This window comes from Pongo abelii, chromosome X (assembly GCF_028885655.2).
Source record: "Pongo abelii isolate AG06213 chromosome X, NHGRI_mPonAbe1-v2.0_pri, whole genome shotgun sequence".
Lineage (NCBI taxonomy): Eukaryota > Metazoa > Chordata > Mammalia > Primates > Hominidae > Pongo > Pongo abelii.
In genome coordinates, this window is record NC_072008.2 from 21,951,755 (window position 1) to 21,979,158 (window position 27,404).

At 39.9% G+C, this 27,404-nt stretch overlaps 1 protein-coding gene across 4 annotated transcripts in view; it reads left to right on the top strand.

Moving 5' to 3' along the window:
* The first annotated feature begins 381 nt into the window (after positions 1–381).
* The window catches only part of LOC100454671 (membrane-bound transcription factor site-2 protease-like), a 46,286-nt gene continuing 19,263 nt past the window's right edge, over positions 382–27,404 (top strand). Inside the window, exons 1-6 of one of the 4 annotated variants that reach the window (XM_009234648.3) lie at positions 382–674; positions 4,039–4,187; positions 6,063–6,282; positions 12,389–12,492; positions 14,249–14,376; positions 17,332–20,449. In XM_009234648.3, the coding sequence (XP_009232923.1) occupies positions 600–674; positions 4,039–4,187; positions 6,063–6,282; positions 12,389–12,492; positions 14,249–14,376; positions 17,332–18,446 (1,791 nt within the window). In that variant the 5' untranslated portion in view covers positions 382–599 and the 3' untranslated portion in view covers positions 18,447–20,449. Of the gene's footprint in view, positions 675–4,038; positions 4,188–6,062; positions 6,283–12,388; positions 12,493–14,248; positions 14,377–17,331; positions 20,450–27,404 lie in introns of those variants that run through there. The other 3 variants (XM_009234649.3, XM_002831449.6, XM_054544399.2) reach the window with 3 other exon arrangements.

Below are 27,404 nucleotides of genomic sequence, written 5' to 3' on the forward strand. Positions count from 1 at the left end.
AGGAAGGGACGCAAGAAGGAAATTCCTGAGAGGGAAATTTTCTCTATTTTGATTAGGGTACACGGATATATATGTATTTATCAAAACTCACAGAAATGGACAATTGAGCTCTGTATGTATGATTTCATTACATGTAAATTTACACTTCAGTAAAAAGGATAAACATAATTAAATCTGGATATCTATGACAGGGTCGGGGAAGGAGAGACGATTACTTTAGACGACCCCAAATCCTCATGGGTTAAAAGAAACAGCAAACCCCTGACCAGAACTGGCGAGCATGGAGAGTAGACAGCAGGGAGGGCCAAAGCCTAAGAAATCGCTACAAGACTAGACGCCAAGTTCTAACTACTGCCAGGACGGCAGCGCCCGAGCGCCCGCAAAAATAAGCCCCCGCGCCATTTCCGGTACTAGCAAATCCTCCTGTATGTCCCCACTGGAAGAGTCCGGTGGGAAACCGTGCCACCGCAAGGAAGGAGCCGGCGGTAGCTTGGTTCCTGAGCGGATGCTGGGGCTGTAAGGCGCGCGCAGTCAGCTGTTGGCGGTGCAGGGAGGAGGACGCCGGGGCTCGCCTTCCCTCCTCTGCCGCCGCCGCCGCCATGATTCCGGTGTCGCTGGTGGTGGTGGTGGTGGGTGGCTGGACTGTCGTCTACCTGACCGACTTGGTGCTGAAGGTGAGGGCCTTGGGCCTAAGGTCCAAGCCCGCGGTGCCCATGGCCGGAGCGCAAGGCCTTCTTTTCTCTTCCCCTGCCTGGCGCCTCCCGGGCTGGACGGTGCCCACGTGCGACAGTCCGCGTGGTGGATCGGCCCGGTGGAGTAAATAAAACATTGCCGGCCGCGGGAGGGGTGTGGCGGCCTGCGCGGCTGCCACTGTCGCAGTGCGGGGCAGTGCAGGCCCTTCAGCCTTCGGGTCCTGCCCGGGAGGCGCCAGTGGTGGGATCGGGAGGGCCGGGGCCCTGCCAGACCCAGCAGCTGCGGTGCAGCAGGGAGGAAAAGAAAACGTCTGCTTAGTAAAGACAGTGCTTTCCCTTATTGTTTTTAAGGTCAAGACGCTCTAGAGACTCAGATATTGGAATGAATCTAAATCAAGTCGTGATTTAAATCAGTAGTCTCAAATTTTTAAATGCATATGATCATCTGATTTGCGGTCAAAATGCAGATTCCGATTCAGCAGGTCTGCGGCAAGGCCTAAAATTCTGCATTTCTAACCAGTTCCCAAGTGCTACTCATGCTGCCAGATCACAGCGTGTACTTCAAAGTAGCACACTCAAACAGCAAGGATTTACATAACCAGTTTCTGACTACTTGAATTCTGATTTACACCCTGCACCCCACTTCTTCACACTAACCAGATACCCTGGGTGCACGGTCCATTTTCCAGTTATTTGAGAAGGGTAGCAAAAAATCAGGAAGAGTCATCTGACCACATGCTTCAGGCAAGCTTTTGGAATTGAGTATTGGGGGGTGGGGATGGGGAAGAGTAACTATATATGTGGAATAAGATCATATAAATTCTCAAATGTTTAATAAAAATTCCAGTTATGAATAGCAAAATCTTCATGTTATGAATACCATTTAAAATAGAAAACCATAGTATTGCGTGTTTTAGCTTTAACAATAAAATGAAATGAGACTTTTCCTTCTATCATTTAAACTTGTAGAGTGCAGGAGGTTATATAGCGTAGCCTTAGATCCAGGGCTGGGCTTCTAGCCAATGTGACCTTGGGAAAATTGCTATCTGTGCCTTGGTTTCTCATCTTTAAATAGAGATAATAGTAAGGATCTCCTAAGATTATAGAGAGAATTACATTAGTGTATCCACATAAAGTCTCGCTCCTCATCTTGAGGTTCAAGGACCAGTAGCACTTGCATCATTTGGGAGCTTGTTAGAAATGCAGAATCCCAGGCCTCACCCCTGACCTAGGGAATCAGAATCTGCATCTTAGCAAGATCCCAGGTGACTCCTCTGCACCTGTTTGTGTTTGAAAAGCACTGATGTGGCCGGTCACAGTGGCTCACACCTGTAATCCCAGCACTTTGGGAGTGGCTGAGGTGGGAGGATTGCCTGAGTCCAGGAGTTTGAGACCAGCCTGGGCAATATAATGAGACTTTATCTCTACAAAAAATTTAAAAGTTAGCCAACCATGGTGGTGCATGCCTGTAGTCCCAGCTACTCTGGAGGCTGAGGTAGGAGGATCACTTGAGTCTGAGAGTCAGAGGTTACAGTGAACCAAGATCGTGCCACTGCACTTTGGCCTGGGTGACAGAGCAAGACCCTGTCTCAAAAGAAAAAGCACTGATTTAAAGTACTTGGCATAGTGGTTAACATGTCATAAGCAATACAGGCCACAATGATTTTGTTGTTTGAAAAAGCCACATGAGCCAGGCATGGTGGTGCATGCAGCCTGTAGTCCCAGCTACTTGGGAGGAAGAGGCGGGAGGATCGCTTGAGGCCAGGAGTTCCACGCCAGCCTGAGCAACATAGTAAGACACATACACAAAGCCACATGATTTCTTCATGTTGCGTATGTGAAAAAAATCTAAAATAAAAAGAACTTTTACAGTCCCTAGTCACAAGTGTGTGAGGTGACCAAGATGTCACTGGTTTCAGTAACAACCCCTAGCTCCTTAAGAATGCACCATCCTCTGAGCAAAAGACCTAACGCCCACTCGGAGTATCTGCCTGGGAAATGGAGAGACCTCAACTTTTAGGAGCCTGCACCTTTAGTTTCTCTGCTTCCAGCTTGTTCTGCTGATCCACCCTGGGCTTTTCTAGGATTTCTGCATAGACATCTGTTGGAGAAGTGTGTCACTCCTTTTCCAAGTCTTGGAAAACAAGTACACTTAAAATTTAACTACCTGAAGACTGAGAGCAGATAACACTACAGATCCAAAGCAAACAGCTACCTATATTCAGACTATGGTCATTTTTTAAGACTATGATAGGGCTAAGATTTCCTTCTTGGACAGATAAGTTTCTCACATGGGTGGGCATGAATATGACAATATTTACTGTACTTACTGTAACTGTGTCAGGTATATAACACAGCCTTATGTCATCCAAAATCCTATATTAGTAAAGGACTTCAAACTTCCCTAAAGGTAAAACTCTTGTTGGGGCTGTGTATAAGCCCCTATCCCCACAACCCCAGAGAATTTAAGGGACATTATTGAGCCCAAGATGGCTTTAGATAAGTTTTTTACTTTTTATATGATCGAGGTTGGCCTAATTTCTTAGGGTTGTTGCTCAGAAGAAGAAAGAAAACACTGATCGCAACTGTCCCTTCTCTTGGATTGGTAGGGTTTTTTTTTTTTTTTTAATTATAACACAAGGCTTCTGGACCAGTGCTGTCCAATATGGCAGCTATTAGCCACATGTGGTTATTGAGCCTTTAATCAGAGCTAGTCCAAACTGAGATGTGCTGTAAGTATAAAGTTGATGTTGAAATTCAACGAATTAATACCCCCCCAAAAGTAAAGTATCTCAACAATAGTGTATGTTGATTACATGTTGAAATATCTTGGATATTTTGGGGTATAAGTATATGAAAATTAATATTTAAAATTTGGCTGTTAGAAAATTTAAAGTTGTATATGTGGCTTACATTTGTGGCTCACATATTTCTATTGGACAACACTGTTCTAAGCAGGGGTCAGCAAACTTTTTGTAAAGTGCTTGGTAGTAAGTATTTTAGGCTTTTTGGGCCACACAGGGTCTCTGTCACATATTTTTGGTTTTTATTGTCTTTTTATAATCCCTTAAAAATGTGAAAACTATTCTTAGCTCACAAGTTGTGTGAAAACAGTCTGTAGTTCGGATTTGGCCTGTGGCCCATAGTTTACCAGACCCTAATCTCAGTAGACCAGTTAGGTCTGTGACCTTTAATATTCTGAAGAATAAACATAAAGCTTTAAGATGATAAACATTTGGGAAGTCAGCATCTTGATTTCCTCTAGAAAATACTTTGTGTTATTTTCTTACACATTATAAATTGTTCTTCAAAACTGAGTGATGTAGAACTTTTCTTTCTCTCTTAGTCATCTGTCTATTTTAAACATTCTTATGAAGACTGGCTGGAAAACAACGGATTGAGCATCTCCCCTTTCCACATAAGATGGCAAACTGCTGTTTTCAATCGTGCCTTTTACAGTTGGGGACGGCGGAAAGCAAGGATGCTTTACCAATGGTATTCTTCATCTTCTTTTGTTTGGTTTAGGTTAATCATTAAGTGATCACGACAGACAGCTTGTTAAATTAACTATTTCCATTACTTTGCAGTTTTCTGAGTTTTAAAATATTGACAATATTAAAACTTTCTGGTTTTATATAACCTTATGGGATTGTATCATTGTGGCTTGCATACATTAAAAATCAAGGCATTTATGGCAATTTATGGTTAGGGGCTTTACAATGATCTCTGGGACACCCAAGATACTGGCAGGTTCTGTAGATGAGAGAATGTGAGGGTCAGGGGTGGCATGGTCTAAATTTCTTTTTGTTAAAAACTTAGCCCCAAATGGATTAGAGCTAAATGTAAACAATCAGATCATCAGAGTTAGCAGAAAATGCAATAGCAGATCAAAGCATACAAAGTGCAAAGAAGGATATAATAAAGAACAGAAATCAGTGAAATAGAAAATATACAATAGAGAAAATCAGCAAAGCCAAAAGTTAGTTCTTTGAAAATATTAATTGGGCCGGGCGCAGTGGTTCACACCTGTAATCCCAGCACTTTGGGAGGCTGAGGCAGGTGGCTTGCTTGAGGCCAGGAGTTCGAGACCAGCCTGGCCAACATGGTGAAACCCTGTCTCTACTAGAAATACAAAAATTAGCTGGGCATGGTGGCGCACGTGGTCCCAGCTACCCGGGAGGCTAAGGCATGAGAATCGCTTGAACTTGGGAGGCGGAGGTTGCAGAGAGCCAAGATCACACCACTGCACTGCAGCCTGTGTGACACAGCAAGACCCTGTCTCAAATAAATAAATAAATAAATAGAAAATATTAATTGATAAATCCCTACCATGACTGATGAAGAAAAAAGAAACATAAGTAATTAAAAATGAGAATTGAGGCCAGGCACAGTGGCCCATGCCTGTAATCCCAGCACTTTAGGAGGCCGAGATGGGCGGATTGCTTCAGCCCAGGAGTTCGAGACCAGCCTGGGTAACATGGCGAAACCCCATCTCTACAGAAAATATAAAACTTAGCCAGGCGTGGTGGTATGGGTCTGTAGTCCCAGCTACTTGGGAGGCTGAGATGGGAGGATCACCTGAGCCCTGGGAGGTCAACGCTGCAGTGAGCTGTGACCGTGCCACTGCACTCCAACTTGGGTGACAGAGTGAGACCCTGTCTCAAAAACAAAAATTGGAATTGAAAAGAGGACATTACTACAGATTCTATAGACATTAAAAACATAGTAAGACTATTAAGAAAATTCTGTGCCTATAAATTTGACAGTTTTAATGAAATAAACAAGTTCCTTGAAAAGCACAACTTATCAAAGTTAGAAAACATGGCAGATTATCTCCACTATCCAATGGTAGCTTCTAATAATTAAAACAATAGAAAAAAGAAACTATTATTAAATTATACCATGTTAATATTTAAGCTCATTTTATCACAAAGTAAAGCTGAAATACAATGCAGACAATAGACGAGGTAGATGAAAAAGGATGGATGTCTATAACATCAAAAGGGCTTTCATAACGATATAAGGACAAGATCAAAACAATGTTATGTAAATGAGCAAGTGCATGAGAGGAAACAAACTTTTTTATCGGGAATGATATTCAGATTCTTAAGTTATCAGAGAATTATGCACATTGTGCACATGTACCCTAAAACTTAAATAATAAAAAAAAGAATTATAAATTATAGAACTGCTTAAACTAGTGCTCATACTTCAGTCAAATATTTGAAGTTCATGTAGGAAAAAGAAGCAGAGTTACTGAAATTTTTTAGCCATTATTTTAAAGCTATGAAGTGTGGCTGCTCAGTGAATTTGCTAGTCCATGAATTGAGAGAAATTGTAAATTAACATGATTTTTTTCCCTTTTGACAGGTTCAATTTTGGAATGGTGTTTGGCGTAATTGCCATGTTTAGCTCATTTTTTCTCCTTGGAAAAACGCTGATGCAGACTTTGGCACAAATGATGGCTGACTCTCCCTCTTCTTATTCTTCCTCCTCTTCTTCCTCTTCCTCTTCTTCTTCCTCTTCCTCTTCTTCATCTTCTTCCTCTTCCTCCTCCTCGCTTCACAATGAACAGGTGTTACAAGTTGTGGTAAGTATCGTCTTTTTGCTTTAAATAACTATCGAAATAGAGATGCAAGATACCACTTCTGATCTAGTGTAACTCCTATCCATAATATAAATATGAAAATAAATTAAAAGTCTCATAATTTTCAAATTACCCGCTTACACAAAAAAATTAATAAGAATACAGCAAGGAATTGTTGAAATATTGGTAGTAGTTGTAATATTAATGGTAACAGAGAACAAATGTTCTCTGTGTAAGACTGTCAGCAATTACACAGATATGTGACTGACTGTCTTTTTAAGATGTTAAATGATTGTTACTTTCAAAGAATAAGCATGCTGATTTAAGATCTCTATAATGTATAAGTAAATTGCATTCTAATTATATGCAAAGTGTTTCCCTTTCCTTTTCATGGCCTTCAGAGCCTAACCAATAATATCCTTTTAGTTAAAGATATAAGACCTTTCTGAATAGTCACTGTGATTTCTTAATGTGAAGAATAATGTGCTGAGTTGTACTCCTTTAAAACTCATGTGTAGACCTATACCTTATCATTTTATGTCTCCAAAGTTTGGAAGGGGGCTTTACATTGGCTCACTTTTATTTCACATTTTTACATTTATAGTTCCCATTTCCATGAGTCATGGATGTTGTTTTTAATCATGTTCTTATTAATGGAGTAGACTAAGGATTAGTAACAGATTGGGTTTTTTTTTCTTGTCTCTTTGTGTCCTCTACTAGGCTGGGTCACTGGGAAGATTTAGAAGTCATTTGTAGAGAACAATAATCTCTCCTATGGCCATAGCTCTTTCTTAGAGATTAAAAAGATTTACCAGGTGAGGCCTCAGAAGAAATTATTTATTTCTTCAGCAAACATTCCCTGCCTTACAGATGAGAAAATCAAGCCACAGACACGTTAAGGCACTTGCCTGTGGTCACAGCTCGTAACTAGTAGATCCATCATCACTGATCTTACAGCCTATAGACATTATGCTCTATTATTTTTTATTTTATTATCATTATTATTATTATTTGAGACGCAGTTTTGCTCTTGCTGCCCAGGCTGGAGTGCAATGGCGCGACCTCAGCTCACCACAACCTCCGCCTCCCGGGTTCGAGCGATTCTCCTGCCTCAGCCTCCTGAGTAGCTGGGATTACAGGCATGCACCACCACGCCTGGCTAATTTTGTACTTTTAGTAGAGACGGGGTTTCTCCATGTTGATCAGGCTGGTCTTGAACTCCCGACCTCAGGTGATCCACCCGCCTTGGCCTCCCAAAGGACTGGGATTACAGGCATGAGCCACTGCGCTCAGCCTATGCGCTACTTTTAAGAGAGACAAATAATTCTTCAAGGAACTATAAATAATTTTACTTAAAGTTTTATACCTCTAGGTATATGGTGGGAGGATAGGTGGGACTGGAGGCAAGAGAACAGGATAGTGCAGGATATAAGGTGGGAGATACAGGTAGGGTCTAGGTTATGAAGTTTATATTTTACCTGTAGGTAGCAAGTCTGTACAAAATGGACCAAAGTCATTAGACTGAAGATGTGGAGATCATTTAAGAGCAGTAATTTATTTTAGAAGTGATAAAGATATAAAATTAGTGGCAAGGAGAATGAAGGGGATGGATTCAAGTAACCTTTTGGAGTGGAATTCTCAGACCTTGGTGATTAATCGAATGTGAGGCTGGAGGGAGAAGGAAAAGTTTAGGATGACTCTCAGGTTACACGATTGGTTCTTGTTCACCAAGAAAGAGGGTAAGAGGGAAAGAAGCCAGTTGGAGAAAATATGATCATTGGCTTATCTGCCTGCTAGAATTAGAATGGCAAAACGTTGTTTAGAGAAGAAATTATTTCTTCTCTTTGCCACTCAGTTTATTCATAGTACTCACAAAAACGTCAGCTCTATTAGGAGTCCGTGCTTTGGAACCATTAAGAAGTCAGCTGCCCTCTGGAGCCCACCATGCATATTCATGTATAAGTTTAAGAATGTTATGAATCCTGACTTTGACATGAGCTCTTGTAGCTTAAGTAACATACTTTCTGTTTACTCTATAATTCCCGACAGCCTTGTTCAGTATTAATTCTCCAAACCATGGCACTCTGTGTTGTTGAAAGTATTCTGTATTCAGTATTCTGGTACCTCTGATACCCTGTGTGAATCATGGCAGAGACAGATGGGCAATCGTGTACTGTTGCCAGCAAATAAGACCTACCATCTGTTGGTATTATCACATATTCAAATTCTCACTTTATCTCACTCACTAGTACATGCAGAAAATAATAAAGAGAAGGAAGAAATATCCTATTGGACCAAGCTTACTGATTTATTTGAAATAAAGGTAAGGTAAGCAGGATATTTTGTGATATAGAGGGTATGTATGACAGTCTTAAGTATGTAAATTTAGAGAGGGGTCAGAGAAAAGTATAATACTGGAAAGATGTCTGAGAACTTAGGAATGGAGCAGGTATATAAAAAGGGACATAGAAGTTCTTGAAAAAAGTTGCTCAATAGGGTCCAAGTAAAGAGAATTTCAGATAATGAACATTATAAACATATCCATTTCCTTTGACTCTTTACCTCCACATCTGGGACTCTAGCTTAAGGAAACACTTTCAAATACAGAAAAAATAGTATTCATTAAGCTCTTTAGCCTAACATTATTTATTATTATGAAGAATTAAAAGCAATCAAAATATCTAATTGAGGAATGGTTAAATTATTGGATTGTCATTCAATTAGATATTATGCACACATTAAAAATGATTATAACTAGTTTTGGCCGGGCGCGGTGGCTTACACCTGTAGTCCCAGCACTTTGGGAGGCCGAGGTGGGTGGATCACCTGAGGTCAGGAGTTCGAGAACAGCCTGGGCAACATGGTGAAACCCCGTCCCTACTAAAAATACAAAATTAGCCGGGTGTAGTGGCGTGTGCCTGTAGTCCCAGCTATTTGGGAGGCTGAGGCAGGAGAACTGCTTGAACCTGGGAGGCGGAGGTTGCAGTGAGCCAAGATCACACCATTGCACTCCAGCCTGGGCAACAAGAGTGAAATCCCAGCACTTTGGGAGGCCAAGGTGGGCGCACTACGAGGTCAGGAGATCGAGACCATCCTGGCTAACATGGTGAAACCCCGTCTCTACTAAAAATACAAAATAAATAAATAAATAAAAATTAGCCGGCCGTGGTGGCGGACGCATGTAGTCCCAGCTACTCTGGAGGCTGAAGCAGGAGAATGACATGAACCCCAGGAGGCAGAGCTTGCAGTGAGCCGAGATTGCGCCACTGCACTCCAGCCTGGGCGACACAGCGAGACTCATCTCAAAAAAATATATAAATAAAATAAAACAACAACAACAACAAAAATGATTATAACTAGTTTCATAACTAGAGAAAGGACACTTGGAATTAATGGAATTTAGAAAATGATTCAAGCAGCATTGTTTGAATCTTCAGTTACTAAAGGAAGCTTTTTAGATGAGATTTCTCTGTGTCCATAAAAATAAATTCCAATTGAATTAAAATTAAAACTTGAAACCATAAAAGGCCTTGAAAGAAAAGACCCAGGTTATCATTTTTATGAGCACAGAATGAGGAAGACATAGAGCGAATAGTAGAAACCATGAATATTTTTTATGTAACAGTAACACCTTTATTTTTTATTTTTAAATACTTTATTAGAGCAGTTTTACATTCACAGCAAAATTAAGAAGGTACAGGGATTTCCCCCTTACAATGATGAACCAATGTGAATAGGTCATTACCACCCATAGTTTACATTAGGGTTCACTCTTGGTGTTGTAGGAAACCATGAATACTAATAGATTTGACTACCTAAATTTTACATATCAAAAACTAAAAACAAAGTAAAATTAAAAGGCAAACAAACTGTGGAATACATTTATGTCATGTATTACAAAGGACCAGTGCTGATATTTGAAGTGATCTTACGGATCAGTAAGAAAAAGCTGAATACTTTAGGAGAAAACAAGTCAGGTTATCAGTAGGCAACTCGCAGAAGGACCAAAAAATGGTCAGAAGTACGGGGAAAGTTCAGCTTTACAAATGGTCAAAGAAATGTAAATCACATGGCAGATTTGAATAAAATCAGCTTGCCCAAGGTTATGGAAGGGTCTGCTTTTAGAGTATAATTTGATGACATGTATCAAAATCTTTTAAATTTTGTGTAATAATAGCATTTACTACCCTCTCTGTGAGGCATAACATTAAACATTGGACAAAGATTAGCTCATTTCATCCTCAAAATTACCCTTTTGTGCAAATGTGGTTATTTCCATTTTAATGATGAGAAAATAGGAATGTTGGAGGAATAATGCCAACTTTCCCAAGGTCATTTAGCTAGTTAAGAGATAGAGACAGGACCAGCCGGGCGCGGTGGCTCACACTTGTAATCCCAGCACTTTGGGAGGCTGAGGCAGGCAGATCACGAGGTCAGGAGATTGAGACCACGGTGAAACTCCGTCTCTACTAAAAATACAAAAAAAAAAAAAATTAGCCGGGCGTGGTGGCGGGCGCCTGTAGTCCCAGCTACTCGGAGAGGCTGAGGCAGGAGAACGGCGTGAACCCAGGAGGCGGAGCTTGCAGTGAGCCGAGATCGCGCCATTGCACTCCAGCCTGGGCGACAGAGCGAGACTCCGTCTCAAAAAAAAAAAAAAGAGACAGGACCTCAAACCCATAATATGCCTCAAGAACCCAATCCCTTAGCAAGTATGTTCATCTAAGAATTTCTTCCTCCAAAATATTTAGGTGTGTGTGTCCAAATATCTTTATCACATTATTTATAAGAGCAGAAACTTAATTAAATGCCCGTTTATTCCATAGAACACAGTGTAGCTATTAAAAATCATATCGAAATAGAAAATACTCATAGGAAGATGTCTGTGACACTGTTAAGTGAAGGGGCAAATTTCAAAACCAGATTTATAATAAAAGTATAGTTTTTAAAATTATGTGTACAGGAAAAGACTAGGACATACATCAGAATGGTTCGGAATGGTTTTGTATGTGTATGTATGTTTGGGGAGCAGAATTTTAGGCTTCTGTTTTGCTTTGAATTTTCCAGTTTTCTTGCTTTAAACATATTTTTTATAATTAATATAATAATTATAAAAGAAAGCAGAAATTTCCTCCAGAAGGATACCTTTTAGTTCCAACTCCTGGACTGTAAGAAATAGATTCTCAGTATGTAAATGGTATTCCTGAGCCTGGTGTGTCCCACTTAGCCTAACTTATTGTCTCTCTTTAACAGATGACATAACTTGGGAGTGATTACTTATGAGAATATATCTTTGCTATCTAAAAAAATTTGCTGTGCAGCTCTTATCTTCCCTTGTGTATGCAATAATATATACCTGCACATTTTAGGAGCAGGATTGTAAGACAACTCCTGCTTCATATGTTTGTAACATGTCTGTATGTTCCAAATGCCTTAATTTCAACATTAAATTTCAATTTTAATGTATTTGTGTATCTCTTTCACACTATTTTTCTGACCAACATAGTAGACCAACTGATGGAATAGAAGGGTATAGTGCTCCCACACTGATCAGGATCCCTATTAGACCAGCTTTCATTACCAGCTCACCTATAACTTGAGGATATTAAAATGAAACTCGCTGATTAATAATATGGAGTTCCTATATTAATCAACACAAGTACTTGGAACCTTGCAATAACAATTCAGAGGAAGGTCTAGGAATTTTAACAAGGATTCCCAAATCAGGCATCCAGCCCTTGAGGTTGGGTCAGCTGCTGCCTACTTCACTGTCATCCTGCATTCCTTGCCACTTTGCTGGGCTCCCTCATTCTTTCCCATGGTGAAGACTCCAGGAAGCTAACGTTTCAACTGTTTAACCTGGTGTTTCTCATTCTCTTTAGATTGGTGGTGTGCTTGTTCCAGAGAAACTGGCTAGTTTGAGAAATGAAATAGTGTTTTTGTTTTTTATTATGATAGAAATGGAGAAGTGAACCATTGTCATATTACTTTTAGTTTGCAGAACATTCAGCTTGAAGGTTTAATACAGAATGAACATCATGTAACTTAGTGCCCAAGTGGGACTCCCCTGCACCCCCACTGATAATTGCTGTTATATTGTGTCTATGAACAGGTTCCTGGTATAAATTTACCTGTCAATCAACTGACCTATTTCTTCGCGGCAGTTCTCATTAGTGGTGTTGTACATGAAATTGGACATGGGATAGCAGCTATTAGGTAATGATATTTACCTTTTTCTTTGCACTACATGCAAAAAAAGCTTTTCATTTAGGAGGATTTATTACTAAAATCTACATTTGATACTTCACTATTTTTCTTTCTGCGGCTATTGCCTAGTGCATAGCCATCATTTGTTACTTTGAGGAAGCTTCTTTTTTTTATAGAGAAGATTAATATGTTGATGAATATGCTCCGTTAACCATGGACATATCTGTAATCAGGGTCTTTCTATCCTTTGCCTTTTCCAGTGTGGTTATCCTCATGATGCCTCAAAGTTTTTTTACCAAGTCCTGAAAGCCAGTCTTTCTATTCATTGAGTGAGAATGATAACCACTGTACTCAAAACCCACTCACCTTAAAACTTTATTTGACTTATCAGCTGAAATAATTTCCTGCTTCTGCTTATGTCCTCTGCTGGCTAGCGCAAGAAAACTGAAAGCACTGGGTTTAACAAATATCATAGTCTATCTAGAAACCCAAGTGGAAGATAAGAAGAGACCTGGGACTAGCTTTGAGTATCACTCCCTGTTCTTGGTCTTGGCTTCCCAAATGTATCACTGTAACTATACCTAAGCATTTAGAAGCCTATAACACATATAAAATCATGATGGGGAGAAGGCCAAGTCATAACTCCCCTGCTACCTCCATTGATAATTACAGCCATAATTAGCAAGCATGCTAATAGGAATGTGTTTTATCCTTTTGGTGTGTGGACCAGAGAAAAGGTTAAAAACCTCTGTTTTGGCAGAGAAGATATAATCACTTCTTATTACTTTCCAGTTGTTTATGAACAAGAGTCTATTTATTGGCAATAAATCCTCATCTTGACAGAGCATATACTGTTACACAGATGTGCACAATAGTGGCTTAAAGTGGTGGCTGCTGGGTTTTTTTTTTTCTTTTTAAATCTCCTTCAATGCTTTGCAGCCTTTAGGATTTTACCTATAGACACATCGTTAATAACAGCTTAACAATTTACAGTATGTTTGTAAAAATAACTTGGGTAATTTTTTTTTAAATCCCAACTGCCAAGAAAAAAAAATGAACTGTACAGTTGTCTTATATATTTAGTATTAAGCAACAGCACAATATATTTAGGTGATACTTTTTTCTAGGGGGGCTGTTTGGTTTTATGAGACTTAAATACTAATTTTTGGAAAATGAAGTGATAAAAAATGGTTCTCTTTTTTTTTAATATGGAGATCAAAATCTGCTGAAAAAACTGGTTCTCTTAAGGACAATCTGAGCATTATGCATGTTTAAACATACTTATTTAACATTAGCTTGATAGGACTACACCTAGATAAATCTCCACCATTATTTATAATTGCTAAGACAAACACAAGTTATTAGGTAATTTACTTGAATTATATTGTCTCCTGTGTCCTTCTCTGAAAATAGTTCAGAGTAAACCATAAAAATGTTTTTCATTTTCTCATAAAAGCCATTTCTGTATATATGTGACTAACTTCAATTATTTGCTCAACACATTGGTTTCTAAAAATTTTGAAGTTATGTCTATTTCAGTATGCCCTATTTTACAAAATTCAATTTCACAGATAACCAAATCTGTGCATTATTATGAAATTAAGATTATATATAGTATAGATATAATTTTTTGGCTGTTCAGAGAGACTTTCTGTTTTTTAAGCAAGAATTCAAATTACAGTGAAAAGTTTTAAGATTATGTACACTATTAATTTGATAAATATAATAGTATTAGTAAACTCCATTTTCTTATGTGATTTCTTAGGGAACAAGTTCGATTTAATGGTTTTGGGATTTTTCTCTTCATTATTTATCCTGGAGCATTTGTTGATCTGTTCACCACTCATTTGCAACTTATATCGCCAGTCCAGCAGCTAAGGATATTTTGTGCAGGTAACAGACTTAATTTTGTTTTAATATTCATCTGTGGTTTTCGTTTTGATTTTCTATGGTTAGTGCTTTTTGGAAAATATATCACAAATGACAATATCTTATCTTTTGGTTAATAACTTCAGTTTATAAGACCCCTTCAAAAGTAGAGGAGTAAAATAATTTACATTCCAGTTGCTTCCTTAAAACCAACTAAAAACAACATAAATTAATTTTAAAAAATTTAAAAACAGAGGAAAACTTTGTTTTGTCCACAACATGAAATCACAAACTATGAAGAATGTCAACTCAGCTGAAATAGAATGAAATTTGCATCAAATCAAGGGAGAATACGAAGAATTGACTAAGAGATAAATCAAAAGTATCCAGGAATGGAAAAAAAGGGTTATGAAAGGATGAGTAGTGAGCTCTAGCACTATCAGAGTTCAATCAGAGAAACAGAATCCCTTGGAGATGGAACCACAGTTCCAGCTGAGTGAAATTGACATAAGACAAATCCATCACAACCCTGCATCACTTTCAATGGAATAACTGAGGCTAAGCAAGTGTGGAGTTAGAATTCTCAAACTAACAACGACAACAACAACAAAAAAAAACTTGAAGGTGGGAAAAACAAAAACGGGAAATATAAATACTCATTTCCTCAACTTCATAGTGGAGAGGACATCTGCCTGAACTTGATAAATCGAGAAATAGAGGCTTGAGTATATCACTTAAGATTATAAATGTAAATACTACAAGATCTAAAAACACACATAAACTTCTCAAGTTATCACAGTGAAAGCATGAAACACAGATCAAAGAAAACAGACGCTATATCAAAAGATAAACCATGGTAATGAATTTAAGACCAAAACACATTTATTTTGTCAATAAATATAAACCTGAAATAAGCTTACCTACTGAAAGAAACATGCCCTTAGTTTGTATTTAAAACATGTCCCAAATATGTGATGTATAAAATAAATATGTCTAAATAATTACTCAAAAATATTGAAAGTAAAGTGATGAGCAGAACATGCAAATGGGAACAGAAAATAAGACCAAAAGCATTATATTAGACATTGGGGGCCATTTAACAATAATAAGGAATATAAGCCACAATGAAAATATAACAGTTGTGAATCTTACTGTATCAAGTAACAAACCATCAAAGCAAAACAAAAATGGGAAAAGTATAAGAAGAAACAGAAAGGTAATAAAAAGACTCACGTTTTAATATATGGCAGATAAGTATAAAAAAGTTAGGCTAAGGTAAAAATAGGTATGTCAAACTCTATACCATGAACACAGATGACAATATTTTTTCAAGTGCCCATGGGACTTAAAGTCGCAGTAAATTCCCAAGAGAAGACTAGCAAACTAAGTAAAAACTACCTGAAATTTAGAAATTTATCTTAATCACACCTTGGATCAATTTAATTCAAACCTGTGATTTCAGTAGATCTAAAAATTATGATGATGAAATCATTTTACTGAGATAATGTTTAAAGTTCTGCTAAAAGAAAAATGCACTGCCTCAGGCAGTTATGCAATTACAAATGGAAATAGATTAGTTGAGTATTAAACTTAAGTGAGAAAAGAACTGTAAAATAATTAAGAAATGATGACGTAATTAGTAAGGATATAGGCAGAAAATAATAAATTAGAAAAAACAAAACTAGATCTGCTAAATCCAGAAGCTGTTAAAAAAAATCAAAGGTCGAACAATGAGAAAAAGCATCTAAAGACAATTAGCAATCAGATTGGGGAATAACAATTGATAACAGAGAAAATAAAAACAATTATAAGTGTTGTTTGCTCATCTCCACAAAAAAAAATTTCAAAACCCTGTGTAAATATAAGAAAATAAAAATAGCTGAAATTAACCCAAGAGGCAATCAAAAAAATCTAAACAGGCAAATAAGTACAATGGGAGAAATTAAGAAAGTTGATAAAGAATGCCCTTTCTTTTTCTTTTGAAATGGAGTCTCGCTGTGTTGCCCGAGCTGGAGTGCAGTGGCATGATCTAGGCTCACTGCAACCTCTGCCTCCCAGGTTGAAGCGATTCTCCTGCCTCAGCCTCCTGAGTAGCTAGGATTACAGGCACGAGCCACCACTCCCGGCTAATTTTTGTATTTTTAGTAGAGACGGGGTTTCGCCATGTTGGGTAGGCTGGTCTCAAACTCCTGACCTCAAGTGACCTTCCTGCCTCGGCCTCCCAAAGTGCTGGGATTACAGGTGTGGGATTACTGCGCCTGGCCCAGCTACTCTGGAGGCTGAAGCAGGAGAATCGGTGGAACCCAGGAGGCGGAGGTTGCAGTGAGCCGAGATCGCGCGCCACTGCACTCCAGCCTGGGTGACAGAGCGAGACTCCGTCTCAAAAAAAAAAAAGAAATCCTTAGTAAAAGTAGGAATAGCTGCATACATCATAATAGCACAACACTTCGCATTCCTATTAAAGGACAAGACAAATTCTATCAACTATTACTGATATTAAATGTCGTGTTAGTGCAATTAAATGAGAAAAAAGCATAAAAGGAGTAGGCTTTGTTGGCAGGTACTGTTATATGGGATGGACAGGAGAGGAAGACATGAAAATCATCTAAAATTAAATACATAAAAAATCAGTAAAGAGCCTGCTTACGAAATAGTCGAAAAACAACAGCTGGGCGGGGCCGCAGGGTGGCGCACGTGAATACGTGGGCATGTGCGTGTGTACGCGGACACGTGCACGTGCTTTTGGGGCCGACAGACGCGCCAGTTGCCTAGGCGCATGCGTCTGGGTATCCCAGAAGCACCTGCGCTTCCCGGCTCGTGCTTTCTTCAGGCTCGCGCCTTTCTCAGCAGCTCGCGCCTTTTTCTGCAGCTCACCCCTTTCTCTGCAGCTCGCCCCTTTCTCTGCAGCTCCCACCTCACTCCCCTCAGCGTTCTTTTTCCCACTGTCTTACGGTTGCTGCTAACCTAACTAACTCTCAGCCATGGCCTCCAACGAAGATTTCTGCATCGCACGAGACCTGGAGATCCCAGCAGATATTGTGGAGCTCCACGACATCAATGTGGAGCCCCTTCCTATGGAGGACATTCCGACGGAAAGCATCCAGTACGAGAATGTCGATGGCAATTGGATCTACGGTGGCCACAACCATCCGCCTCTGATCGTGCTGCAGCCGCTCTTCACGAACACGGGCTATGGCGACCACGACCAGGAAATGCTTATGGTGCAGACACAAGAGGAAGTGGTGGGCTATTGCGGCTCAGACAACCAGCTAGGCAACGACTTGGAGGACCAGTCGGCCATCCCGGATAGCATTGAAGACGAGCGCTTCCAGCTGACCCTGGCCTCTCTGTCGGCCTCGGCGGCATCAACATCAACCCAGAGCCGCAGCAAAAAGCCCAGCAAAAAGCCCAGCGGCAAGAGTGCCACCACCACTGAGGCCAGCCCGGCAGGCAGCAGCTCCAACGAGGGCACGAGGAAGTGGGAGCAGAAGCAAGTGCAGGTCAAAACGCTGGAGGGTGAGTTTTCCGTGACTATGTGGTCCCCTAACGATAACAATGACCAAGGGGCAGTGGGTGAAGGCCAGGCTGAAAACTCACCTGATTATTCCGAGTACTTGAAAGGGAAGAAACTTCCTCCTGAGGGGTTACCAGGCATTGATCTCTCAGATCCTAAACAGCTGGCAGAATTTACTAAAGTGAAGCCCAAAAGGTCCAAAGGAGAACCTCCCAAAACAGTCCCTTGTTCTCATAGCGGCTGCGAAAAGATGTTCAGGGATTACTCCTCCATGAGAAAACATCTCCACATCCATGGGCCCAGAGTCCACGTATGTGCAGAATGTGGCAAAGCTTTTCTTGAGAGCTCAAAGCTGAAACGACACCAGCTGGTCCACACCGGCGAGAAGCCGTTTCAGTGCACATTCGAAGGCTGCGGGAAACGCTTTTCCCTTGATTTCAATTTGCGCACACACTTGCGCATCCACACCGGCGATAAGCCCTTCGTGTGCCCCTTCGATGTTTGCAACAGGAGGTTCGCTCAGTCAACCAACCTGAAAACCCACATATTAACGCATGTAAAGAACAAAAACAGCCCGTGAAAAGGAGAAGACCCCTCTCAGACTTGGGAATTATCTTCCAGGACTGCAGTAGGGAATAAATATGCCTCTCAAAGCTTTGTATGTTGTTTCTAAGAGTTTTTAAAAAATGAATCCTGCCCATCTAAGGTTCGTGTTTTGTTAGAGTAGTAAAAATACAATTTAAACGTTTTTAAAAAGGTAAACCTTGACATAAGATAATAGTGTTAAGATGCCATAGCTTGTTCTGTAACTGTTTTTGTAAAGTTTGGTCCCAACAGGAGAAAAATTCGCAGACTTCACATCAAGAGACGGTTCTTACAAACTGTGTTTAAAATGGGACTTTTCACATTCTTAGAAATAGGAAGTTCATTTATTGTTTACAATGTTTTTAAAAAACTTGTTAAAAAATTCAAAATGTTCATGTTTATACTTTTAGGAATATGCTTAATAAGTCCATGTATGGTTTTTCTGGAGGTTGATAACTTTGGGAAAGATTTACTTTAAAAGAGTGAACAATTATATGCATACGTGAAGTATTTTCCTGCTTAAAAAAGTTATATAAGTGTTCTTTGTTTTAATCTTGGTTGTATTCTTGGATGTTAACACATCTTGCATTTTAGCTGTATTAGGTCATGTAGTATTGATATTAGGTGATTTAATAGTACTAGTTTAAACCTATTTTAGTCATTTTATTTTCCCCAAAATACTACCAGATGCTGTTGTTTAGTGTAATTTCTTTGCCTGTTCAGTTAAAGTAGTGCTCAGTTGTAGAATATATTGTGTATATGTTGACTTTAACACTTAAGTACATCCTGTGTAATAGAAAAAGCAAAATAAAATACCTCTTCGAAAGAAGGAAAAAAGTAGTTTGCCTATATCAATGCAGAAGTTAGAACTAAAGAAAAGGGGGAGGCTGCTACTGGCATCTGGTCGGTGGAGGGAGATCAGGAATGCCACTAAACATCCTACAATGCACAGACAGCCCCACGAAACATAATTATTTGGCTAAAATGCCAATAGTGCCAGGTGCAGGGGCTCACGCCTGTAATCTCAACACTTTGGGAGGCCAAGGTGGGTGGACGCTTGAGCTCAGGAATTGAACATCAGCCTGGGCAACATGGCAAAACCCGGTCTCTACCAAAAATACAAAAATTAGCTGAGTGTGGGGCGCACACCTGTGGTCCTAGCTACTCAAGAGGCTGAGATGGGAGGATCCCTGGAGCTGGGGAAGTCGAGGCTGCGGTGAGCCGTGATCGAGCCACTGCACTCCGGCGTGGGTGACAGAGTAAGACCTTGTGTCAAAAAAAAGAAAAAGGGTCGGGGGGCTGGGCGCCGGGCTCCTGCCTGTAATCCCAGCACTGTGAGAGGCTGAGGCGGGTGGATCACTTAAGGTCAGGAGTTCCAAGACCAGCCTGTCCAACATGGTGAAACTACCCCCCAGCTACTTAAAATTACAAAAATTAGCCATAGACTTCGTAGACTTCACATCAAGAGACGGTTCTTACAAACTGTGTTTAAAATGGGACTTTTCACATTCTTAGAAATAGGAAGTTCATTTATTGTTTACAATTTTTTTTAAAAATTGTAAAAAAATTCAAAATGTTCATGTTTATACTTTTAGGAATATGCTTAATAAGTCTATGTATGGTTTTTCTGGAGGTTGATAACTTTGGGAAAGATTTACTTTAAAAGAGTGAACAATTATATGCATACGTGAAGTATTTTCCTGCTTAAAAAAGTTATATAGGTGTTCTTTGTTTTAATCTTGGTTGTATTCTTAGATGTTAACACATCTTGCATTTTAGCTGTATTAGGTCATGTAGTATTGATATTAGGTGATTTAATAGTACTAGTTTAAACCTATTTTAGTCATTTTATTTTCCCCAAAATACTACCAGATGCTGTTGTTTAGTGTAATTTTTTTGCCTGTAGCGTATATTGTGTGTATGTTGACTTTAACACTTAAGTACATCCTGTGTAATAGAAAAAGCAAAATAAAATACCTCTTCTAAAGAAGGAAAAAAGTAGTTTGCCTATATCAATGCAGAAGCTAGAACTAAAGAAAAAGGGGAGGGTGCTACTGGCATCTGGTCGGTGGAGGGAGATCAGAAATGCCACTAAACATCCTACAATGCACAGACAGCCCCACGAAACACATAATTATTTGGCCAAAATGCCAATAGTGGCAGGTGCAGGGGCTCATGCCTGTAATCTCAACACTTTGGGAGGCCAAGGTGGGTGGATCGTTTGAGCTCAGGAGTTGGACATCAGCCTGGGCAACATGGCAAAACCCGGTCTCTACCAAAAATACAAAAATTAGCTGAGTGTGGGGCACACACCTGTGGTCCTAGCTACTCAGGAGGTTGAGATGGGAGGATCCCTGGAGCTGGGGAAGTCGAGGCTGCGGTGAGCTGTGATCGAGCCACTGCACTCCAGCGTGGGTGACAGAGTAAGACCTTGTGTCAAAAAGAAAAAAAAAGAAAAAGGGTCAGGGGGGCTGGGCGCGGGGCTCCTGCCTGTAATCCCAGCACTGTGAGAGGCTGAAGCGGGTGGATCACTTAAGGTCAGGAGTTCAAGACCAGCCGTCCAACATGGTGAAACCACCCCACAGCTACTTAAAAATACAAAAATTAGCTGGGGGTGCTGGCACAGCACCTGTAATTCCAGCTACTTGGGAAGCTGAGGCAGGAGAATCGCTTGAACCCAGGAGGTGGAGGTTGCAGTGAGCTGAGAGAATGCCACTGCACTCCAGCCTGGGTGACAGAGTGAGACTCCGTCTCAAAAAAAATAAATGCCAATAGTGTCCCTGTTAAGAAACCCTGCTGTAGAAAAAGTAAAAGTTTATAACAAAGATTCCAGAGGTTTGCAGTACTTATAAACAAATCATTAATGAGCAAGAGATTGTTTAGATGGAAGAAATGTGTGTGCTCCACCACCCTCATTGCCACTTAACCAGCATGGGTAAATCCAGAGTCAGAGGGGTGATCTGGTACTAGCTACATGCCTGACGAGATAAGAGACTACGCAAATAGTCAAGGAGTCAGTGCTGCTGAGTATCCCGGCTTTTATTCATTTGTTCATGTCTTGTTTCTGTGACTAGCAACTGGGCTGGGGTTGGGGGGAATTCATAGTGGTATCCTAAATTAGCTTCCCCAGAGTAAATTCCTGTGCATCAAAGGATTAGGTTTTTTTAATTTTGTTTTAATTTTGTTGAGGAAGTTATGAAAGCAGTACAAGAAAACACAGGTGAATATCTTTTATAATCTTGAGGTGGAAAAGGCTTAGTACAAGGAACTATTTGATCACACAAAAATTTAAAGTATCTATGCAGTCAAAACGACAAACCACATCAAACAACAAACTGGAAAGATAAAATTATAATACCTGTTACAAAGGATCAAATTCCTCCCTGTATAGATTATAAATAATAGCATATACAAATTAGTAAATTAATAAGACAACTCAATCAAAAAATGGCAATGGATAGAAATAAGTAGCTCTTAAGAAAATGGGCTTTAATTTTTCACCCAGAAGACTGGCAAAGAGTAAAATTATGATAGCATCCAGTGTCATTCAGAGAGTGGAAAAATGTCAATTATGAGAGTATAAATTAATTCAATAATGCAAACTCATTGGAGGTCAGCTTTAATGTTCATATTTTTTGACCCAACATTTCCATTTCTAGGTAATTTTTCATACCCTTGCAGATGCCTACTTAACTGGACGCCTAACATTATAAGCAAAGCTGTGTATTGCAGTATTATATGAAAAGGTTAAAACACCCTAAGTGATTAATAGTAGGATACCTTATAAATAAGCTGATATGTTAATTAAAATGGATTACTCTGTAGCACATATAATGAGATTGATATGTGTGAACAGATATGGAAAAATGTCAAAAATATATAAATTTAAAAGCAAATAGGGTGTGATGGCTCACACCTGTAATCCCAAATTTTAGGAGGCTGAGGTGGGAGGATCACTTCAGAAGTTCAAGGCTGCCATGAGCTGTGATCACAGCACTGCACTCCAACCTGGGCAATAGAGCGAGACTGTCTCTTTAAAAAAAAAAAAAAAAAAAACAAAACACGAAAAAGCAAAATATAGTATAATAATTTGATATCAATGGTATTTTTAAATGATGTATCTGTATATAATAGAAAAGATCATTTACCTGATAAGTCCTAGACCATACTTTGTCTGGCTATTTCTGGAATTTAATAATTTACAACACTTTAAAAATTTAAAAAGGAACATTTTACAATGTGAATTCATTACTTGGAACATGTGTTAACTAGGTATTTGGCTGCTCTAATAACTAAAAATAAGTGGCATAAACTTTCAAAACATTCCAAGTATAAGTAGTTCAGTGTTGATCGGATAACTCTGTAATTTGGGTACACAGGTTCTGTCTTGTTAGCTCTGCTATTCCCAACATGCAGCTTCTGTGTCGTGGACCTAAACCCAGCTCCATCACAGCTACATTACAGCCCACAGGACAGGGTTGTCTCCATCACATGCTGGTGCTAGTAGTGCCCATACCCCGCCCCATAAGAAAAACTGCAATAGGAAAAAGGAAGACTAGGTATGGGGGAAGGGGTTATCTAGTGGCGTGTTAAGTGAATGTTTAACATCTGGCTCTGCAGGGCTAAGGTAGGGAGCTCTGATGGTAGCATTTGCTGGTTTCTGTGGTGTAAATCCTCGCACAGTGGTCAGTTTCAAGCTGCAAACCTACACTTCCTGAAGGAGGAATTAGGAAGAAATGCACACAATTAGCTCTGGCAAGCTGGTAGGAGCAGGCTTCAGAGAACCACTGGGTTCATATAACCGTATCTGCCATAGGATAGGATATAAGATGCTAAGGGGAAAAAAAGAGTTTAAAAAATATAGGCCTGGTGCGGTGGCTCACGTGAGCCTGTAATCCCAGCACTTTGGGAGGCCGAGGTGGGCGGATCACGAGGTCAGGAGATGGAGACCTCCATCCTGGCTAACACGGTGAAACCCCCCGTCTCCACTAAAAATACAAAAAAATTAGCCGGGCGTGGTGGCGGGCGCCTATAGTCCCAGCTACTCTGGAGGCTGAGGCCGGAGAATGGCGTGAACCCGGGAGGCGGAGCTTGCAGCGAGCCGAGATTGCGCCACTGCACTCCAGTCTGGGCGACAGAGCGAGACTCTGTCTCAAAAAACAAAAAACATATACACACACACACACACACATATAAAACCGGCTGGGCGCTGTGGCTCACGCCTGTAATCCCAGCACTTTGGGAGGCGGAGGTGGGAGGATGGCTTGAGCTCAGGAGTTCAAGACCAGCCTGAGCAAAATGGTGAAACCCCTGTCTCTAGAAAAAAAACACACACACACTAAAAAACTAGCTGAGCATGGTGGCACGCGCCTGTAGTCCCAGCTACTTAGGACACTGAGGCAGGAGTGTTGCTTGAGCCCAGGAGGCGGAGGTTTCAGTGAGCCGAGATCACGCCGTTGCACTCTAGCCTGGGCGACAGTGAGACTGTCTCAAAAAAAAAAAAAAAAAAAAAAATTAAATTTAAATTTAAAAAACTATAAAACTGTCTTGAAAAAGTTATTAGAAAACTTGCTGCTTTGTACTCTTGAATAAATTATTAAAATTATTACACATGTATACTCATACATGCTGATGTGGGCAGAGAAAATCTGGAGTAATGGAAAATGATAACAGTATGTTTACTGTGAGTCATGGGGCTGGTGGTTGAGAAATGGTATTTGGGAAAGATGACTTTTTATTACTTTTGTATTGTTTGGAATTTTTATAGTCAGCGTGTATTTTTTAGTAATTTTTTAAAAGCCAATTGAACATTTTTAAATTAATTTCATATTAGGGTTAAAATGTACTGAGACTTCTTTTTCCTTGAAATTGACACCTAATGTCCAAAACTAAGACTAAAGAAGGTTATACATCCCCACCAATAATTGGGTCCATGCACCTCTTTCAGAGCTTATTAAATGGTATAGAGCTAACTAGTCCCGCTATCCCAAACATCACCTAGCCCATTAACTTCTCATTCCCAGTTGTGAGTTGTCAGCCTAGTAGACAGCTGAACAGCTTTGCCCTGCCGTCTTTCCCAGGCATGGGGGCAAGGTTAGGGGTGGGGAGGAGATGCTTATCTTGCTCTGAATTCAAGACAGGACAAATTCAAAGATCTGGAATTGTCTCTAAGAAGAAGAGTTTAGTATCCCTGCTAAATGTTTGCTGAGCTGTGAGCTCACCGTGGTGCAGCTATCAAAGTGGAAGACAACGTGGGAAACCTGTGTGTTCCTCAAAGTTTAGGGATGTACATAAATTATGTATTTAGAGGGAGAGAGAAATACATGTATACCCTCTACCTACTTTATTGGTTTTAAACTTGGGAATATAATTTCATTGCTTCTAAAATGTCTTCCCACTTCCATGTAAAAAGTCCAGGGTGTCATTTAAATCTAGTTTTTTGTTTTGTTTTGTTTTTTGTTTGTTTGTTTGTTTGTTTTTTTGAGATGGAGTTTGGCTCTCGTTGCCCAGGCTGGAGTGCAATGGCACGATCTTGGCTCACTGCAACCTCCACCTCCCAGGTTCAAGCGGTTCTCCTGCCTCAGCCTCCGAAGTAGCTGGGATTACAGGCGCCTGCCACCACACCCAGCTAATTTTTTATGTTTTTTTAGAGACGGGGTTTCACCACGTTGGCCAGGCTGGTCTCGAACTCCTGACTTCAGGTGATCCATCCGCCTCAGCCTCCCAATAAATCTAGTTTTATAATGCTACTTTTAAAGAGTTGCATATGTAGGCCAGGTGTGGTGACTCACGCCTTTAATCCCAACACTTTGGGAGGCCGAGGTGGGCAGGTTACTTGAGCTCAGAAGTTTGAGACCAGCCTGGGCAACATGGCAAGATTCCGTCTCTACTAAAAATACAAAAAATTAGCCAAGCATGATGGTGCACACCTGTGGTCCCAGCTACTCAGGAGGCTGAGGTGGGAGGACGGCTTCAGCCTGGGGGGCAGAGGTTGCAGTGAGCCGAGATTGCACCACTGCACTCCAGCTGGATGACAGAGTGAGAACTCTGTCTCAAAAGTAAAATAAGTTGCATATGTAATAGGTTTTTTTCTTTTTTTCTTTCTTTTTTTTTTTTTTCTGAGACAGGATATCACCATGTCACCCAGGCTGGAGGGCAGTAGTACAATCACCGCTCACTGCAGCCTCGACCTCCTGGGTTCAAGTGATCATCCCACTTCTCAGTCTCCCAAGTCGCTGGCACCACAGGCATGCACAACCACACCCAGCTAATTTTTGTATTTTTTGTAGAGAGGCGGGTCTTGCCATGTTGCCCAGGCTGGTCTCAAACTCCTGGGTTCAAGAGATCCACCCACCTCGGCCTCCCAAAGTGCTGGGATTACAGGCATGAGCTAGAGCTACCACACGAGGCTATTTCTTTAAACAAAAAAAAAAAAATGAAATACATACTGATTTTGAAAAGAAAAAGCCACTAAAAATCTGTCTGAAATTTGGTGGGGAAAAAAGAGAGATGAGATGAGATACTTCCTGAGCACACTGTAAATGAAGGTGTTTAAATTTTGAATTATGGTATAAAGAATTTTTAGAAGAGGGATTAAACAATACCTGCTATCTGGTTCCAAGTCAAGAGCAGATTGCTTTAAAAAAATTCTCTATGCTTTGTTGCTAAAAATTCCTTTATAAATAGTGGAAGTAAAATTTGACCATTCTGTTTCTATACTTAAATGTTTTTAAATCCTTCTTAAATATTGAAAACCCTGTTCTTATTTGTATAAGCCAGTTGTAAGTTTATTTGAGGGCAAAGTAAAAAACATTGGTGATAAAAGTGATGTTGTGATTATAGTAAGCTGGAATTTAAACTTAGAACACAGTGTAAGCCTTGCCAAATTGATAGTTTACATTCTTTCAGCTATAACTACTGTGGGTTATTCAAGGAGTATTGAGTTGTTATTTTACCTATTCAGTCATCTGGTGACCTGTAAATCATTTCTGTGTGTTTAGAGAATTAAGGTAGTTGTGTTTTTTTTATTATTATTATTTGCAAACCACACTAAGTGTAAGTAGGGCTTGATTGGGGTAGCCCTTAGCCCCCGCTTAATAATAATCACCAGCTTCAAGTCTATGGGTACCTTGCTGCCTTGATGACAACTATAGATTTTCTTCTCCCTTGACCCATGATTTTTGTTTGTTTGTTTTTTTGGTTTTTTTGTTGTTTTTTTTTTTGAGACAGAGTATCTCTCTGTCACCCAGGCTGGTCTCAAACTCCTGGTCTCAAGTGATCTGCCCACCTCAGCCTCCCAAAATGCTGGGATTACAGGCATGAGCCACCGTGCCTGGCCCCATGATATTTTTAAACCCTGAGTCACCCATATTCTGATTTTTCTACTGTTGCCCCAGTCTCATTGCTTAGTATATAAACCAGAATAAAATTGATCCTGAATTCCATCTAAGTCCTACTGTTTCTTGGCTATTGTTTTATTTAAATCATGAAGAAAGCAAAAGAAGGCATTCCATCACAACTATTTAAAAGTGTTCTAGAAGTTATAGTCATTGCTATAAGACCAAACAGGAGGGAAAAGATGAGGTATGAATGTTGGAGGAGATAAATGATTATTATTAGCAAATAATGGAAAATCCAAGAGAATAAAGACTAAGACATCCTAAATGGAAAGTTCAGTTTGGTGGTTAATTACAAAGTAAATATACAAAAATAAATGTAGTGTTCCTGTGTATCTGAAAGAAACAGATCATGTAATAGGAAGAAAAGATCTCATTCAGAAAGTAATGTGACATATAAAAAATAAAAAACTAACATTTTAAAAGAAGTATACAGGGCCCATATAGAGAAACTACAAATCTGTACTGAGAGATGTAGAAGATTTCAGTAAATAGATGTCGTGTTCCTATGTCAGAAATGTAAAATTATGGATTTACCCCTAGTTATTGCAGTCATT